Below are 18745 nucleotides of genomic sequence, written 5' to 3'. Positions count from 1 at the left end.
GTTGCTGGGTTTTTCAACCAACATTATCTCTCACAAATATAGGTGATCCAAAAGAAAGATGTACTTTAGTTTTTCAATATCCTGCTACAGCAAAACTGATTTTCTAATGTTGCTGAATCTGATATTCTGAGAAAAATGAACCATGAAACTAATGTTAATTATTGAAGACTGTTCAGAATTTGTCCTGTTTCTTGGAACATGTTCTTTGCTTTTGATAAAATGAATAAGGAAATTGGCACTGTAGTCGGAAAATGTATCAAATGTGAGTTTGATTATAAATTTTCCAACACCATTTAGAAAAAAAGTTGTAGCTACTTTAAGAAATCGAGCCAATCTTTTCTATTCAAATAATGTGACCAGAACAACTAGTAATTAATTGCAGACTGAATATGAATTAGCAGCGTGATGTGGTAGCAGAAGAACTTCACTTGGGAAACAAATTTATTGGAAGCTCGACACCTGGCTTGGTAATCATACCTGTGAAAAAAAATTACCAACTGAAAATAAATCTGTGGTGTGATGTCACCGTAACATTTTGATACATTATCTCACAATTCATCTAACTGTTCACTCGTAAATCCAACTGATAAACAGTGTGAAAGCTTTGGTATCAAAACAGCTTATTGAAGACTTCACTTTGCATATGGTTCTAGCATGAAAATGTTTATTTGCTTCAGCTCTCTATTTTTTGTGTTTTCACTAGTTATCATGAGAATGCTAACAACCAACTCGTGTTAGGCATAATCTTAGCACAAAAGTTTTTTTAAAGTTGCCTGGCACACAGTGGACTTAAAATACGCAGCTAAAATACGCAGCTAAAATACGCAGCTAAAATACGCAGCTGAAATACGCAGCTGAAATATGCAGCTGAAATATGCAGCTAAAATACGCAGCTAAAATACGCAGCTGAAATACGCAGCTGAAATACGCAGCTAAAATACGCAGCTAAAATACGCAGAATTGGATTAAATAATTTCCCTGTTATAAAATATTGTCACTCTGTGAAAATGGAGGGCCATGCAACCTTCTTGTGGTGCACTTCGGGCAATGTGACTTTGTTGTGGCTAAACAGTCTGCAGATTCTGGCTGCTGGACCTCCCGAGGACCTCCCAGGAAGAAGAAGAAGCACGAGTACCAAAAATAAAAACAATGCTATATTCAGTGAAAAACTCAGACTTACTGAGTTCTTTAATCCAAATGAATAGTTGAATCAGATTGTGCATACTATACCTTGAAGTGCCTTTCTGGAAAGATCAATGCCTTGATTTTCTCCTTCTAATTGTTCCTTGCGGGCCTCAAGTTGAGCTGTCAGCTCTTGTGCCTCAAAAAGGCTGGTTTCCAGGAATTCCTTCTCCATTCTAAAAGCACATTAGGATATAATCAGTGCCAATCAATTAGGCTGTCTTCACCTTGAGTCTGTAAAGATAAAGGTAAAGATTCCCCTTGCACATATGTGCTAGTCGTTCCTGATTCTAGGGGGTGGTCCTCATCTGTTTCAAAGCTGAAGAGCCACCACTGTCCGAAGAGGTCTCCGTGGTCATGTGGCCAGCATGACTAAACACTGAAGGTGCACGGAATGCTGCTATCTTTCCATCAAAGGTGGTTCCAATTTTTCTACTTGCATTTTTAACATGCTTTCGAGCTGCTAGGTTGGCAGAAGCTGGGACAAGTAACGGGAGCTCACTCCATTATGTGATGCTAGGAATTCTAACCGCCAAACTGCCGACCTTTCTGATCAACAAGTGAATTTGTAGACACCCACAAAACGATGATTTTAAAAAGAGGCTATTGTTCAGCTAGTATTTACAAGTAGTCCTTAACTTACAACAATTTGTTTAGCAACTGTTTGATGTTACAACATCACTAAAAAAAGTGACTTATGACCATTTTTCATACTTATGATCCTTGCAACATCCCCATGGTTATGTGATAAAAATTTGGGGGCTTGGTAATTGCCATGTACTTATGATAGTTTCATTGTCCTGGAATTGTGTAATCATCATTTGTAACCTTCCCAGCCAGCTTGTGGTTATAAATTGAGGGCTAACTATACATATGGTTTGTTGGCACTGGTAATGATACTGTGAGAACCATAAATGTTAGTTTTTGTTTTTGTAGAAGATGCAAGGATATCAATGCAAAGATAAGGTCACCTACAAATTGAATGCAACTCCTATAATTGCATTATTCAAATTTCTTTAGTTTTTCAATCACTACAAACATATTAATCAATACAGAACTAAACATTATTTCATTGAGATTTTATAAATGGATTTGCACGAGCTATGTGATAACAGTGACAGACAAGAAATGAACAGAGATGAGAAATTAGCAAGCACAGTTTTATGATCATTTATAGTTCTGGCATCACTTTATTGGGACACCTATAGTTTAGAATGTATTGAGAAATTCAGCTTTGCAACAGGAGGAGCTGGAGCAGTCAATCTGTTAAAGCAATGTCTTTTCAGGAACTAATAATTCTCTTGAAGTAGGTCTTGAGCACAGCTGCATTTGTGTATAGATCTTACTTTGAACTACAGCACAGTACTATAATTGTCTTTTTTGCCCCAACTGACCCATTCATCACACTGGGGCAGCTAGAGCAAGGAAAACTAGAGGGATTACTATAATTATTACTGTACAAAGCAAACATGTTTCTGTGGAAATGTGGAGAACCAGAAGCAGGAAGGCAGAGCCAAGAAGGTTAAAAAGAAAGAAAGAATGGAAAGAGCAAATCAGACAATTGCAGATATAAGCCATGGAGAAGTACATTATTAACAGAATAAAAGAATAATACAATAACAGAGTTGGAAGGGACCTTGGAGGTCTTCTAGTCCAATCTCCTGCTCAAGCAGGAAACCTTATACCATTTCAGACAAATGTTTGTCCAATTTCTTCAGTAAGAACAACAACAACAACAAAAAACCTTTCACCACCCAAGTTTGAGTTAGTTAAAGCCAACAATTAGTAAATAATTCATTTGTCAGGACAACGGTGTCCTTTAAACATTTGGACAAGCAGCTTATTCCAAAGTGAAAGAATATGCAACAGAAGTAAAGCTATCCAATTTAGACCAGGAAAGCATCACTGTATTAATTTTCTGTTGGTGGTGAAACCATGAACCTTTATTTTAATTGGCTCCTCGGGTAATTGGTAAAATAATGAATATATATGATTTAGGAATGGGTTAAATCTAAACATAGGTATGATAGAATACATTTACAAGAAACTGGAAAAATACCTTCATCTTTCCTGTCTCATTTAATATATTATGAGGTACTTCTCCATAGTCTATCTTCATGTGAACATTTCATCTGTTTTAAGTTTGGGAGTTCATATGTTTAAGCAACTATAGATCAGATCTTACCTTATTAGAGCAACATAATAATCTCATGTGAGGACAGTCATAACTGAATCATTAAGTTAACTTAAGCTTTAAATTAATCCATAATCTAACTGTTAGGGAATCATCAAATCATAGAATTAAAAGGAGTGATTTAGATCCAAATTAAAATATTCCTGATAAATAGCAGCTCTGCTTGAATATATTCATTAAAAGGGAGACTTCTACTCCCCTTGGTAATTGATTCCAATATACAGCTGTTTTTACTGTTAAGAATTTTTTCCCTGATGTTCATTCAGAATTTGCTTGCATGTAACCGCAGGTCACTGTGCTGTTTCATGTACTGTTGTTTCATCAGAGATAATCATTACCTGAGCCTGTCTGTCTCCTCTGTTAACAACTTCTTCTGCCTCTGCATCGCAGTGAGCTCCACAGCCAGCTGTGCCTTCTCCTTAGCTATTTCTTCCTTCTCTTGTAGCACACGGATATGTGAATCAGTCTGCATTTCGATCTCCCTGTGGCTCTGGGCCAATTGCTCACTTAGAGTTTGTTTCTGGCTATTCAGCTGGTAGAATATAGACAAAAACATACATCAGAGACAGAGTGGAAGAACTCATACAAAAGGCAAAAGTTCTAAAGAAAAAGAAGATATAAATGCAATTGCTAAAATGATCCATTACTTTTTTCTAAAAAAGAATCTTTTTTCACCCCTGTGTTCATTGTGCTACAACTCTGAAAGCAAGTCTCCTACAAAACTTCTACAAAAACGTCTGGATTCCCTCACAGAAACTATTATTAAAATTAAACCTTTATATCTTAAAATTTAGAGCCTTTAGAGCGATCTATTCAGATCCTTATCACATAACAATCCATGGATCCTAATACTATTCCATATACCTAACATGCCAAGATATATAGAGAGAGGGTAAAAAGTGATGGTAGGGATGCAAAGTTATAGATTACTCTCATCATAATGTTAGCAGTCAAGAAAACCAAAACGACAATATTTTTGGGTGATTTGCATAAATTCATTTTCTTTTGGCTACAGAATATAAATGCGTCTAGTTGTTTACCAAGCTCTGCTTGCCATCTTTCTAGAGTTATTCAGCTAAATGCAAAAGTCTAAATCAGAACAACTGAGTTGATTCAAGTCGATTCCTATGTACATACTGTACTTTGCCGTGATAAAAGGCCTCCTCATCTTTTCATACCTGCATTATCTGGTCCTGTAGCTGGACTCTTTCCCTTCTGAGTGAGGCTATTTCTCCTTCCAGCATCTCCCCTTTCTCTTCGGAGGCTTGGCAACTCTGCTCCAACTCGTGTTTCTCTGCCCTCATGTGCACCTGCTCCTTTTCAAAGTGTGCAAGGTGTTCTCGCCAAACCACTTGCTCGTGCTCCAACTCCTGCTTCCTCCCTATTAGCTTGCTCTTCTCATCTTCAAGCTGCACAATAAGAGGAAACACAGGGATGTATAAGTTCTAGAAGTGGGAGGACAGAAGGTGGACAGGAACATAGGGAGCCGAGGTGGCGCAGTGGTTAAATGCAGCACTGCAGGGTACTTCAGCTGACTGCAGTTCAGCAGTTCGGCTGTTCAAATCTCACCGGCTCAGGGTTGACTCAGCCTTCCATCCTTCGGAGGTGGGTAAAATGGGGACCTGGATTGTTGTTGGGGGCAATATGCTGACTCTGTAAACCACTTAAGAGAGGGCTGAAAGCCCTATGAAGCAGTATATAAGTCTAACTGCTATTGCTATTGCTATAAATGGCAGGCTTAACTTGGAGTCCTGCCACCATAAGGGAATGTTGAGGAAATATTTGTTTGAGAAATCATAGCAGTACAATCTTGCAGTAACTTTATTCATAAGTTCCAAACTGCCCGAATAAATGAGCAACTTTATAAGCATAGGGAGTTGGATCAGGAATCAGAAATCTTACAGAGATATGCATCTATATAGATATGTGCTGGTGTACACACACACACACACACACACACACACACCTTTCCCCCTTGCCTTCTTTTCTAAGTCAGGTTGTTTATCTGCTTACCTAGTTCTGTGTTTTGACAAATTTCTACCAAATGTGCAAGTGCCAAATGGAAAATAAACAACAGGACAGAAATATTGGTTATTTGATTGGCCATCCCTAGTCAATATAGATTTGGCATTTGCGTTGAAAAACATTTTGGCCAAAATTTGATTTAAATTTTACACAGAGACTTGCACATCACCAGCCATCTGCAGTTCTCCAACCTGCAACCTTAAAAGCCAACTGAGATGTACTGTACTGTATGTATATAATTAACATCCACATTATTATTATTAACATATGGGGCAGATACAGCAGTGGGATCACTGCAGAGGGTTTTAGACTACTCCTCTTTGTCATTGCCTTAATGAAGTTACTTTCAATGGACATAGTGTAGGCAGGTGTGCCGTGCATGTGCATATAATTGAAGCCACATCATTAAAAAAATAAACTCTTTAATCTCATCTCCTGTTAGGAGCAATCCATAATTTATAAAACATCTGCAATAATTTATTTTGTTTGGCGTGATTGTTAATGAACCAAACTAGAAACTGAGACACTGTGAGTTGGAGTTATGCCTTAGGCAGAAAACCACATGAGTGACTCTGGGCTAATTTCCCTCTCTCAGACCTATGAATTATATGCACTTTATTTATTTGTCAAATGTATATAGCTTCCTATCTCACAAAGCAAGTGACTATATGTAGAGGACCAAGACAAAATGAAAGTAATTCAAAACACTGCTATATAGCAATGTCAAACGGCAACTATCACAAATGGCTTGTTCTCTGCAAGCTTTTGCAGCAAATTCAAATTTTAGATTTGTATGGAGTGGAGAATAAACAAGATTCAAAATCTTACAAAATTGAAAAGAAAATTGTCCATTATGGATAATAACATGGGTAAAATATCCAAATAACAGAATATTAATTTTAGAAAGAGACAGTTTAGCCAAATGACTTCATAGATATTAATGATATAAAGAAAGAAACAGAGCAGCAGAAAAGGAAGAGGAAGCGGAGGAAGAAGATATTGTGAGACAAGTATGCAAAAAAATTGAAACGGATAAGACTGGTTATTTTACCATTAGCATCACTTTCAAATATTTTTTATTCCAACATTACCGTAATTTATACATGTGTGCGTGTGTATACACAGCAATGTACATTGTAGAATGTTCTATTTATTATTGCATTTCTCGCATTGATTTGTCTATCTTTGGAATCATTGACAGGGCTGTATAGTATCTACAAAACATCATACATACTAATGTGGTTTATCTGGATTCAGAAATCATATTACTGAAGAGACATAACAAGAATTGCTTAATAAAGATCAGAATTTACCCTGGTTAATGTGCCTAAAATGATCTCAGGGAAGAAGGAGACACATCAAAAAAGGTAACTGAATTTGAAACATGTATACAAAATCTATATCTATTGGGACTCTTCTATAAAGTTTTTTGATATGATACAGAGATAAAATAAGTTACAAAGGGCATGATAAAATGGAATGCAAAATATCAAACATAATTACGCTGTAACAATGGGAAGAACTATAGAAAAATTAATAAAATTCACTCCAAGTTATAATGTTAGGAAATATTGGTACAAAATGTTTTATAGAAAGTATACACCCCTATCAATGATTCCTAAGATGGGCAAATCAAACAACAATAAATAATATGGGAAATGCAATAATAGAGAACATTCTACCATATTGCATTGGTTGTGTGTGTGTGTGTGTGTGTGTGTGTGTGTAGATGTGTAAACCCTAAATGTTGGAAGGAAATAACACTAAAACATTATGATTTTTTTAAAAAAAATAGCATTTTAACTAAAACCACACATATATTTAATAGGAATAATTCCAGAGAGCATAAACAAAAAGTATCATAATCTATGATATGTACTGGCAGTGACCAGAAGAAGTTGCTACAATCTTGGAAAAATGAAACCTTACCAATAATACAAGAATGGGACAATAAAGTCAGAGAATATGCAGCAAGAGTAGAGCTCATTCTGTATATTTATTTAACTAAATTCACACAGGAATTGCTCCCTTAATAAAGGTATTATATAATATATAAAAAGGCAGGTTTAGATACTTGGAACACTTTTTAAAGTAAAAGAGGTATGAGATCAATTATAAGAATATAAAAGGAAATGGTTTAAACAAATGTAAATAACTATCTCCAATATTTCAAGAAAGGTACAAATACTTCTGTAATGATTAGAAGCTGGGACTATGAAAGGAAAGGGAAAATGTGAGCTACTGACAATTCCTCCTTAAAATGTTTTTCTGTTTTGCTTTTTAAATTTTCTACAATTTTAAATTTTTCAGTGTTTCACTTCTTTGTATTCTTTACTATAACCTTGAAGAATACACTGTAACTGCCTTGTCTCTTGAACAAAGTGGAATTAATATCCTTATTTTTGATCTAAGAATCTGTTATTTGTTATCATTCAGTATTTAAATCTTTAACACTTGAAAGTTTGTTATTCATCAAGTGCAGGCAAGCTGACATGTACAGTTACTGCTCTTTGCTAAAGTCGGTTCCTAGCTAAAGAACGAGAGGCGGATCCTGGGGTGGCCACAGCAGGAAGGGGGGAGTCAAGAAAGGAATCAGCCTGGAGTCATTATGTTGTCATAAGAGGTCCAAGTCCCACCCTTCTTGAATTCCATTAACTCTTACCTAGTGCTAATTTAGTGCTGACTGTTAGTTCACTAAGATTCTTGTGTATAGGCATGAGCAATAAATAATCTGAACTGCTTAATCCATGGTCCTGATTCTTTATGCCTGACAATTACTAGTGACAATTACTATACTATTGTCACTAGCACAATTACTATAGTATCTTGTTACCTGGAGGATGATATGGTTTAGTTTGATTTTGTCATTCGCTAGTCCTTCATTTAGAGCCCCCATCCGGGCTAGCGAGTCCCTTAGTTCAGCATCTTCTGATTTCATCTTGTGTATGCAGAGTTCAAGATCAGTGTTGCTGGCTTCAACCTGAGGTGGAAATTGTAGGCATATTCAGATTAGACTATGCTTACAAAGACATCAAACCCTATCATTTTTACTATATGGATAAACCGTAAGCTTGGCAACAATTTTTTAATGATTGTTCTTTTCCAAGGAAAAATGGCAATACAAAACTTTCCATCTATCTGCAGGAGATGGTAAATAATTCTTTAATTTTGAATGCATGTTTACTTCAATGTCTCGCCCTGCCTGGATTGCTGTCTTTGATACGATGCATGGATTCATCAGAGAAAATGCATACTTTTTTTGAGTGCTAATTATTTGGTCAGATGTTGATTACAATAAGGGCTATACAAAATTATTCACATGAAGATCAATACCTTATTAAAATACTACATTTTAAAAATGTAAATCTGACCAGACCATTCCCTATTTAATGCTACCCAAATGCTACCCAGATTTAATTGCATCTAAAGGAAAACAGAGAAGGATCTTTGGCATCCATATGTTGAAATGAAAGTGCTATTTCTCTTTAAGATCATTATGTAATCAGAAATATTCTTATTAGGAAAATGCCATTTCCCTTCCAGAAATGTTAAGCAGGCCAAAAGAGTGGGTGGCAAAAAAAATTCTGCTACTCACTTAAGCTGAGCCAACGTGAGCAGCTGTGGTAGTTTTTACTGAAGTCTTTGACCAACACACTTACTCACGAAGGAACTACCCAAAGACTTCATAATATTTCATAGTGGGCATAATATTTCCGAGAAAAGACATTTAACTTCACACTTAGATTGCTGTTTTGAAATGTTAAAACTCTGAAAATATGACAGCTTGCAAGACACTTCATTCATACTTCTGCTTTTTCCTCTCTAAAGCTGCGAAAAATAAACTTGTTTATTTTTCTGTTTTCTTCTACAGCATTAGCTTGTTTCAGATTTCCTATTCCCCCCCCTCTTTTGTTGCTTTGCAATAAAGTAAAGGTTTTATTGTATATTTTTCAGATTCTTTAATTGCCATCATCAGGAAATTTATGATTAGAGAATGAAACTTTTTAGTATTTTAAACTAGCTTTCTCCAATCTGGTGTCTTCCAGTTGGTAAATCTACAACCATCACTCAAACTTTCTAGGACAGCAAAAGAAGTTCATCACAGCTGATTAGAGCAAGCTTTGGTATACTGTCATTCCTTTCCTTGTGCACAAACTTTTTACATATTTTAAACACCATAATTATAAGAAACATGTTAAAAAACAAGCAAGCTGGGAACAGTATCCAAGTATGAGCAATCCAATTAATCTTCTGGAAACCGAAGGCTTTCAGAACAGAAAAAAATCTGTATGCAGTGGCAGAAAGCCATTAGGAAGAAGCCAAGGCCTAGGCTGCAACTAACAAAATGCCTTTTCTATCCTCACAGTTAGGATACAAGTTGCAGACATAAAGGAAGCCATTGAAGAACTTTATGTTTAGGTAGTCCTTCTATTACAGAACATTGTTTTTCAGATCGCCTATTCCACATAATGTATGGCTTTAAAACTTATACCAGAACTCAGACGAGTAGTTTCAGCAACACAGTCAGATGTTCCCAAGATCCAGTTCAATCTCTCTGGAATTTTTTGAAACCCTGATGCTTCAAATACTCTTCTCTATAGCTGTAATATAGACCTGATGCAATTAAGACAGCTTTCTTCATTCTATGCTTTCATGGTTTCCATTGCAGTATAGTTAAGACCATGCATAATTGACAGACTGGATTTTATTATAGATTTTAGTTGTTATTTATTATTTTATACTAGAATTTTTAATTGTATATTTACTGAGCATTTTTATTTGTTCTAGTCTCTGGTCTAAGACTATAAAAATAAATTGATTGATTGATTGATGGTTTCCATTTGGAACTCCCACCCCAAATGGCCAATTATTTAGGCTTCTATGCTGATTCAAACAGTTCAACTCTAAGTGGCTTATTCCAATGGCTTACAAAAATAGGAGTTAAGGTACAAATCACCCTAGTCAAATATATCTTTTCCAGGGACAAAGTTTATATATAATAGTGTAGACTGACTAAGGTGTCAGCATTCAGCTGGGTAATAATGGTTCAAGGTCAGGTTCAAGTACAATAGCTACAGAATTAAGGTCAATATTCATTTTTGTTTACTTAGCTGGTGTCAAGGTGCTAGTCGTTACTTTTAAAGCCCTACATGGTATTGGACCTGGCTACCTGAGAGACCGCCTCCTGCCATTCACCTCCCAACGACCAATAAGATCGCACAGGTTGGGCCTCCTCCGGGTACCATAGACCGGACAATGCCGGCTGGCGGCTCCCCGAGGGAGGGCCTTCTCTGTAGCTGCACTGGCCTTGTGGAATGAGCTACCCACTGAGATCTGGACCCTTACCACTCTCCCGGCCTTCCATAAAGCGACCAAGATCTGGCTGTTCCGGCAGGCCTGGGGCTGTTGATTAACATCCAGCCCCACTTGATTGAATGGATGATGCATTAATTTTAATAATTGTATTTTTTTAAATTTTTAAATGTTTTTACTTTTGCTGTGAGCCGCCCAGAGTCCCAAGGGAGTGGGCGGCATACAAGTCTTATTAAAGTTGAAAGTTTATGTCTATGCAAGCAAAAACTGGCAAAATTAAAGAAGTACTTAACACTTCTTAAAGGTTTTACATAGAATATTCTCCATAAAATATTTCTTAGAAAAGCAAGTGTGAAATTCTAAAGTGAATGCGAAGACATCTCCCCAGTCAGGGCAAGAGATGGGAATAGAGCCCATTGGCATGCGAAAACACATCAACAAGTAATCCTTACTTTGGAAAGTGCTTTGCTCAAGCCTTCCTTTGCACTCTCCAATACATCTTTTTCCAGCATGGCTTGGTTCAAAGATTCCTTCACATTCACTAGCTCTTTCTTCAGGACTGACATTTTTTCCTCAAGTTGCTCCAGAGACCTTTGCCTATGGATAGAGAAAAGTCTAATTAGACTTTGCAGTTTAACTAACCATAGCAGATTATGCTGAACACATTGTTGATACTTCCTGAATGTGTGGGGGGTACCATGTTTGTACTCTGAATCTGAGTTGGAGAATATGTTTATTGACTTGTATGGTAGTTTCTGGATTAGAGATCCTAACTTGCATAAAACAGGATGAAAATGGCTGCAAGGAGACTGGACTTTGGCATTTTGGCCAAAAGATGCCAAAACGTATTTGTACTGTCCTTACATTTAGCAAGGAATACCGATGTAGTCACAAGATTGCAATAATGAGAATGGAAAGATCTGTTAGAACAGTGTTTCTCAACCTTGGCAACTTGAAGATGACTGGACTTCAACTCCCAGAATTCCCCAGCCAGCGAATGCTGGCTGGGGAATTCTGGGAGTTGAAGTCCAGCCATCTTCAAGTTGCCAAGGTTGAGAACACTGTGTTAGAACACCCACTCCAGCATTCTATTTTAAATCCCAGGCAACCATGACTCTGGAAAGGATTCCGATCAGACACAAGGACAAATCGAAATTCTTCTTGTTTTTCTCCAGTAACAACTATTAAAGTTGTATCATCTCTGATTGTGGAATAACAATTCGGTAGTTATATCTAAGGTTATTGTTGACTGTGTTTTCCATAAATATCTACATTTTTAAGTAATCTAAAATGATTGTCTTCATATATTGCACCATCCAATTCCACAATTGTTGCATAAATAAGTGCTTTCTTTGCCTACTGTATCTCCAATTTTTCTAACTTTACATATTTTTAAAAAAATCCAAATTAAGTACCCCTGAAATGTAGCAATTTGATGGGACTTTAAAGAGTCTGGGGCTTCCCCTGAGTGAAAAGGATCTGTTCTTCAGAGATTATTTTTCCACCCACATAATGGAATGTCTCAGCTGTCTTTTAGTAACTGCTGCCCACCAATATCTTCTAGGCCTATTCCTCTTTCAATGCACAGTCCTAGAGACATAACTGCAGCATCTCACCCCCTTTCCAATTCCTTCCTTGTCCTCTCCCTTTCCTTAGTTGCATCTTCTTTTTGCTCTTCAAGGAGTTTTCGCTGTTTCTGTAGCTCTCCATTCATCGATTTCAGGCGCTCTACCTCCAGATGGGAAGTATCAAGTTGTTGAGCCTGGCTTTCGACTGCTATCTCCAAGGCCTCCTTCTCTCTGAGAAATGAAGAGAAAATATGAACAATTTTGGGCCAAGATCATTCAGACATGGGCAAGCTTGTCAGGGTGGAACTATCATTGTATACAGTGGTGAGTTTCAATTTATTTTACTACCTGTTCACTTGTGCATGCGCAGAAGTGTCTGGCCAGGTGGGCAGAACCTCCCACCACCGCCACTACCAGTTCGCCCAATCTAGGACGAACCGGCAGAAACCCACCTCTGATTGTGTACCTCTAAAGACCAGTTGCTTCTTTGCAAAATAAGGCTTGGATAAATAATTTATTTTCTATCAGAAAATGTAGAAGGAACAGATTCACCACCACCCCTCATCAAAATCCTTCCTTTCCAACGACCTAGCCCTATGCTTTTTGTCCAGTTATAAATGCCATACATTTGAAATATTTGTTGGAAGAAAAGTGTGAGACAAACTGGAAGGGGAAATCACTGGGTGATGAGAAGATTCTGCAAGTTTTTACTGTCTTCACTAGAAATCAAGTCTTGTCAGCCCACTTTTCAAAGAAGCATTGCTTGGCTTTCACTACCTGCTTTAAAGAGAGAGGCTGTGTTATCTCTGTTCAATTTCTAGTGTTTATAATGCTACAGGAAGTGGGAAGGAAGGAGCAAAACGGGCTCAGAGGCATCCCAGTTATAGATGAAACCAGCACAGCTGATTTTCACAATATTCCCTAACCAAGGGAAATGTTGAGGATCACTCTTCTATCATGACAGTAGGAGAATGGAAATGCATTTTTTCTGCAAACACTCTTGTACATATTTATTACTCAAAAGCTGTTATATTTATCTCTTCTGTTTTTGAACTGCTGTTTCTAATAACTCTTTAGAACTTTTTTTGAAGTTCAAAAGCAGGCAAGCTTTCAGATGAGAATTCAAACTATTTTTCACCATCATATGACTGAAATGGAAAGAATTAAAGACCATTTATTTAAACTTCAATTAAAAGCAGAATTATGACACATTGCAATCTAAATTCAAATGGATTGTAACAGGAGAGTACACTACATGTTAAGGGAAGGTAGATCTTTAAAAAAAATCTGCTTTGCTTGTCTATTTTGACTGGACAGTTTTTATAAGGATTTTTGTAAAACTCTACAAAAATATTAATTTCACTGGCTGGGAGTAAACAAGAATTACATTTAGTTTTTAAACTATAGCATCTGAGCCAGAGATCTCTTCTGGCTTTGCTTAAGTTAAAAAACAACAACACCCTATAGCATCACCTGGCTAATTGCAGATAGGGGTCTCTATGCTATCACTGCTAACTGCAACTATCATGTGACACCACCTTATCATATAGCGATTCCAGGAAGTGCTGGGGAAGGGAAGACATTTTTCTCCAAAGATCTTAGCATCACTCTAAGGCAGGGGTGTCAAACTGGCAGCCCGTGGGCCAGATGTGTCACGTGCAGGCCACACCCGTCCCAGCTCCACAAACGGAAAATGTAATGAAACATCACATGATGACAGCGTGATGTGGTGAGTTTGACACCCATGCTCTAAGGCCTCCATGAATTTTGTAAGTTAATGATGTAACGTGGGAGAAATAAATTCTTCCACCATCTTGTGTATGTAAAATAGCTGGATACCCGTGCTTCGCTACAAAATTATGCGATCGGGCTTGATAAATTTACATGTAAAGTCTGCAGGCTGGATGAGTCACGCACTGGTCATGCCCATCCCCGGTCTAGTGAGGGTGGGGGGGCGAGTAGAATGTCTAACTCCTTAGCATCCGCACATGTTAATATAATACATATAAAGAATACTGATGATCTGATGATCATTTTGAAAAATTCTCTCTTAGCAAGCATCTAGAAGCTAAGAGGAACATACGTGCCAAATTTCAAGTTTGTAGGATTTACTGTTCTGGAGATTTCGTGATGAGTAAGTGGTAGTTGGCTTTTATATAGATAGATAGATATTGCTCACGGGGAACAATTTAAGCCATTAATATTAACCTTTAAAAGTTCTAGGTGTGCTTTTACCATTATTATCCTATCTTAACAGTAGAGAGCTGCAGTAAAGGCCTTTTTAAAGATGTATCCTATTGATACCCACAAGAGGGTATTTTGCATTGCTGTCTGGCTATAAAATGCATTTGCAGGGAAGTTGCATCTGTCCACTATGCCTGCATTTAGAGCATCTGTAAATATCTTCTTTATATGTTCCTGGATACCTTTCCTTGCCAAATAACTTTCTATGAACTAATTAATTGTATATGTATACTTTTATAAACATCAAATCTAAATACCACTATAATATTGCTGAGGTCGTGTGCAGAGATATTAGATAACCTTTGGCAACAACAAATGCTGATGTATGTTTTTCCCAAAGCCAGCATTTAATCATCACTTTAATCATCACTGTTCACATCTTTGGCTGATGATCACAATAGAAAGCAGTGTTAAAGAGTAAAATGATATCATCAGAACAGAAGAATCTTCCATGTAAATATCATGGAAAAAATCGATAGTACACTTTTCTTTATCCTCCCAAGAGTAAGTACCCAACTCAATCATTAAAATTATGCCCCAGACAGACATAAGGGGCTGCTTTATACTGGGTCAAAAAACAACTCTATCTAACTCAGAACCAGGCAGTATTTTTGTGACCAGGAGCTGCAGCATTTTAACAACCTACAGTATGTTTTCAGGAAGAAGAGGCTACAGGGACATAAAATCGATGTGAAGCTGTCATCAGGAGAGAAATACCAATATTTTTGACCTTTCCCCCCACAACTGGAGGTTTTTTTTTACTTTAAAAAAATATCATACCTTTTACTTTGCAAAAAGAGAAATATATATACCAGCATGCAACCCACCAAATAGAGCTGTTGCTTGGTAGCTTATCACAGATTTTGGCAATGAAATCGGAGTTGAAAGTTGAAATCGGACTTGAAATCAGAGTTGCAAAAAAGCATTCTGGTGGAGCAGCATATGCCTCATTTTGATTTAGTACAATGTTGTTTATATTTAATGATTGGCAACAACTCTCCAGCAGAGAGTTTTCCAATCCTGTTTGGAAATGCTAATTTGGAATTTTCTGTGCGCAAATAGATACTCTGTTACTGTGCCAAAATCTTTCCCCAGAAGTTATGGGAATCTGCATAACAAGAAGAGTTTTTGTAAGTGACAAATCATTTTAAAAGTTCTATGATGCATCTTCTGAGGCCACAACTGGTGCAACTGCCAGAAGAACTGAGTCAAAGCCATGCCCCTTGAGATCATTACAGTAATAGGCCAAGCCTCTGTCCCCCCCCCCCCTCCCCAACCTTCACCTTTCTAGAACTTCCACTGAGGATTTCCAATGCTGTGCTTTCTGCCTGCAGTCCTCCAGGGCCCTTGTCAGCTCTTCACATTCCTGCTTCTGTTCCTGCAGCTGTTGATCAGCTGCCTTCATTTCCTGCTGGCAGTCGGCAAGCTGCTTCTTGACAGATCCCAGGATATCTCTGCAGGATTCCAACTGCACATGCAGTTCCTGTTCATAGAGATCAAACAGGAAGTTCTTTCCACTCAAATGCCACAAAGCAAACACAAGGGGAGAGAAAACCTCTCCACATTAAACAGATAAACCAAGTGCTCCAATCAATATGTTCATCCATCCTAATGAGCCAAATCTTTAAAGCAATGGATCTGGGTTTTCCTAAAAGAAACGTTGAAAACGGATATTGAAACTTAAGCCTCAAAATCAGTCCCTTGGCCTTTCTGATGAGCTATATCTTCTCTCACTGACAATGTGCTAGATAATAATGGCTGTCGAAGGAGTTATAACAGCTATTTTTTTGCAATGTAAATAAAGGGATGGGAGAGGAATAGCTTTTATCCTCTTTCTTTCTTTAGGATCAATTGTATGTAGGAGTAAGGGTCAGGAGTAATAAGAATATTAATTCCCTTGGTAAAATCTAGACTTTGGAGATGCACTTCCTCTCTTAGGAACTTTGCATTCCACTGAAACAGAGAGAAGCAAGTGAGTGAAAATACATATTAATAAAGAGATGACAAGTTCTATAAAATAGTGTTTATTTTGAATGGAATGGATAATCTTTTGGGAAATTATAATTTCAAAGGAGGATGCTGAGGATGTAATAATGATAGAAAGTGGGCTGGAATCTTCCTGCTTGTTTATACTTTGGGTATGTTCCCTCCCACAAATTGTGGAAAACTATTGTACGAAACACACACACACCCTCCTCAGATTGAAATACTCTTTGTTCTTAATATTAAAAAGAGGCAGGATAGAATATTTCCCCAAAGAAGAAATGGGGAAATAAGTTCTTAAAGGCAGAAAGCAGCCCCAGTCTTTCTGCCATAGGCAAACAGCCTCAAGCAGAAGAGACTGGTCTTTTGAAATGGAGATTTGGCATCCATAAGAATGGGCCTATCTGTTCAGGATCAGCTGGAGCTGATGGAATTAAGGATTTATATTCCCCAACCCAAATTCTAAGCATAGAACATGACCTTCAGGACATAATAAGATTAAACCCATCAACATTGATATAGTAAAAGATGCAAGGCTCACTACATTACACAACCCCCCGGAGCATCTCAATCACCAAACTTCAGAACCCTATAAAAATCCATCCATTCACTCAGCCATTTTGTCAGCCACTTCAGAAATATGCTGCTGTCACTGGTGTTTCTGGAAAATCAAATAAACAGAGATCTTATTTCCTTGTAGCCAGTTTCCATTTTATGTCCAGCATTTTTTTTCCTGGATTGGAACCAGACTGGATTTTTCTCCCTACACTATTCTTCTGATTTTTGGTAATTGTTGAAGTCTAGCTCCATGCTCAAAAGTGCCTCAAAAGCAGTTGGTGGCTGTATGCTGCCTTATTGGAGTCATAGGTTGTTTCCTGATCTATAGCTTTCTCCCAGATATACAGAGCAATGAAATGAAAAACAGACATTATTCAAGTAGCTTTCAATATACGTGAAACATATAAGACAACAAATGGATGAGTGAGAGGTTTTCCAGAGTGTCTATGTGAATGGGAGTTGGGAATAAGTCTAAGGAGGAAAATTGAGAGTTTGCAAAAATGCTAAGGTAATTTATTATTCATAAATTTCCTTTCCCATCTAGTTGCTGATGGGTTCAATATGTAGTTTTATCCTTTTGGGTTTTCTTTTTATTAATGTTTACCACAAATCTCTTTGGTAGGCTACATTATGCTTAGAGCAATACCCAGGCTAAATTACCCAGAAACTTTACAGCCAAAATCTGAATTGTGATCTTCCAAATCTTAATCTAACACTCTTACTTCTATATCACAATGGAAAATGTCTGAAATGGACGTGACAGTTCAAACAGAAAGGGAGAGGCTTTGTGTGTAATTAAGCCAATGTGGATAGTTTAAAGGTAGGAAACTTCCTATGTGTGGGAAGTGGGAAAAGATTTCACAGATATGGTAAAGACTGCTGAGTGTTTCCTCTATCCCTAAGGTGTTCTGCCTAGTCCATTTGGACTTCTTTTCGGTTTCACCTGCCTAGAAGAAGAGCAGCTGGGGAGAACAGCTGTAAGTGCAGAAAGAGTTCAGCAATGATCTCTGGTCACCGTTTTACTACCTGAAATTATCTCCTGCAGCTGTTTACTACAGTCCACTGATATAAATCTGCAGCTGTAGATCTAATATATCTTTCCAGCATTTACAAAATCCACCTGGGATGGCCAGCATTCATGCGTGGATAGCAATAGCCACTAAAATGTGAAAATTGAAGTACAAACATCATGCTCCTTACTATTTGGACAGAAAATAAACCAAACCAACTCAAAATATATTAAGATAAAGACCACTGCACACTAATAGAATATTTCTAATATCTATTTAATTTACAAATAGGTTAGGGCAAAGTAAATGCCCCCCCCCAATTCTCTAGACAAAATAGGAAAGAATACTGACAACTTTTCTGTTGTGAGGGTCTGTGTGATACTTAGACATTGTTCAATATATTTTGTTTTTAATTTTACTATAAAAGGAGATAAGTTTTTGCTCTAAGTGATAATGTCTGTTTCCAAAGAATATTTTAGCTTCATTCATAAAGGTCAACCACTTGGCTATGTATAACAAAGCCACCACTTAGAATGATGGCCTAGGGGCTTTTATAGGAAAAAAGAAGAAATATGGACAACAGAATTATAAACATCTTCCCTTAAACTTTTGTTACAACTTCAAGATATCATCTCCAACTTCTCAATTTTATAAAAACAAAACTAAAT

At 37.2% G+C, this 18745-nt stretch overlaps 1 protein-coding gene across 6 annotated transcripts in view; it reads right to left on the bottom strand.

The window, feature by feature from the left end:
* The window catches only part of CROCC2 (ciliary rootlet coiled-coil, rootletin family member 2), a 101085-nt gene that overhangs the window by 53456 nt on the left and 28884 nt on the right, over positions 1 to 18745 (bottom strand). For all 6 annotated transcript variants that reach the window (XM_087725526.1, XM_087725528.1, XM_087725529.1 and 3 more), the window contains 7 exons: positions 15810 to 16009; positions 12331 to 12513; positions 11167 to 11311; positions 8235 to 8381; positions 4555 to 4785; positions 3715 to 3908; positions 1231 to 1358 (listed from right to left, as the gene is read on the bottom strand). In XM_087725526.1, the coding sequence (XP_087581652.1) occupies positions 1231 to 1358; positions 3715 to 3908; positions 4555 to 4785; positions 8235 to 8381; positions 11167 to 11311; positions 12331 to 12513; positions 15810 to 16009 (1228 nt within the window). The remainder of the gene's footprint in view (positions 1 to 1230; positions 1359 to 3714; positions 3909 to 4554; positions 4786 to 8234; positions 8382 to 11166; positions 11312 to 12330; positions 12514 to 15809; positions 16010 to 18745) is intronic.

Source organism: Thamnophis sirtalis, unplaced genomic scaffold (assembly GCF_051295495.1).
Source record: "Thamnophis sirtalis isolate CommonGarterSnake01/CBP01778 unplaced genomic scaffold, rThaSir2_p1.2 scaffold_11, whole genome shotgun sequence".
NCBI classification, from domain to species: Eukaryota; Metazoa; Chordata; class Lepidosauria; order Squamata; family Natricidae; genus Thamnophis; species Thamnophis sirtalis.
The sequence above is the reverse complement of the archived record's forward strand: the minus strand, read 5'-3'. Positions and strand labels throughout refer to the sequence as shown.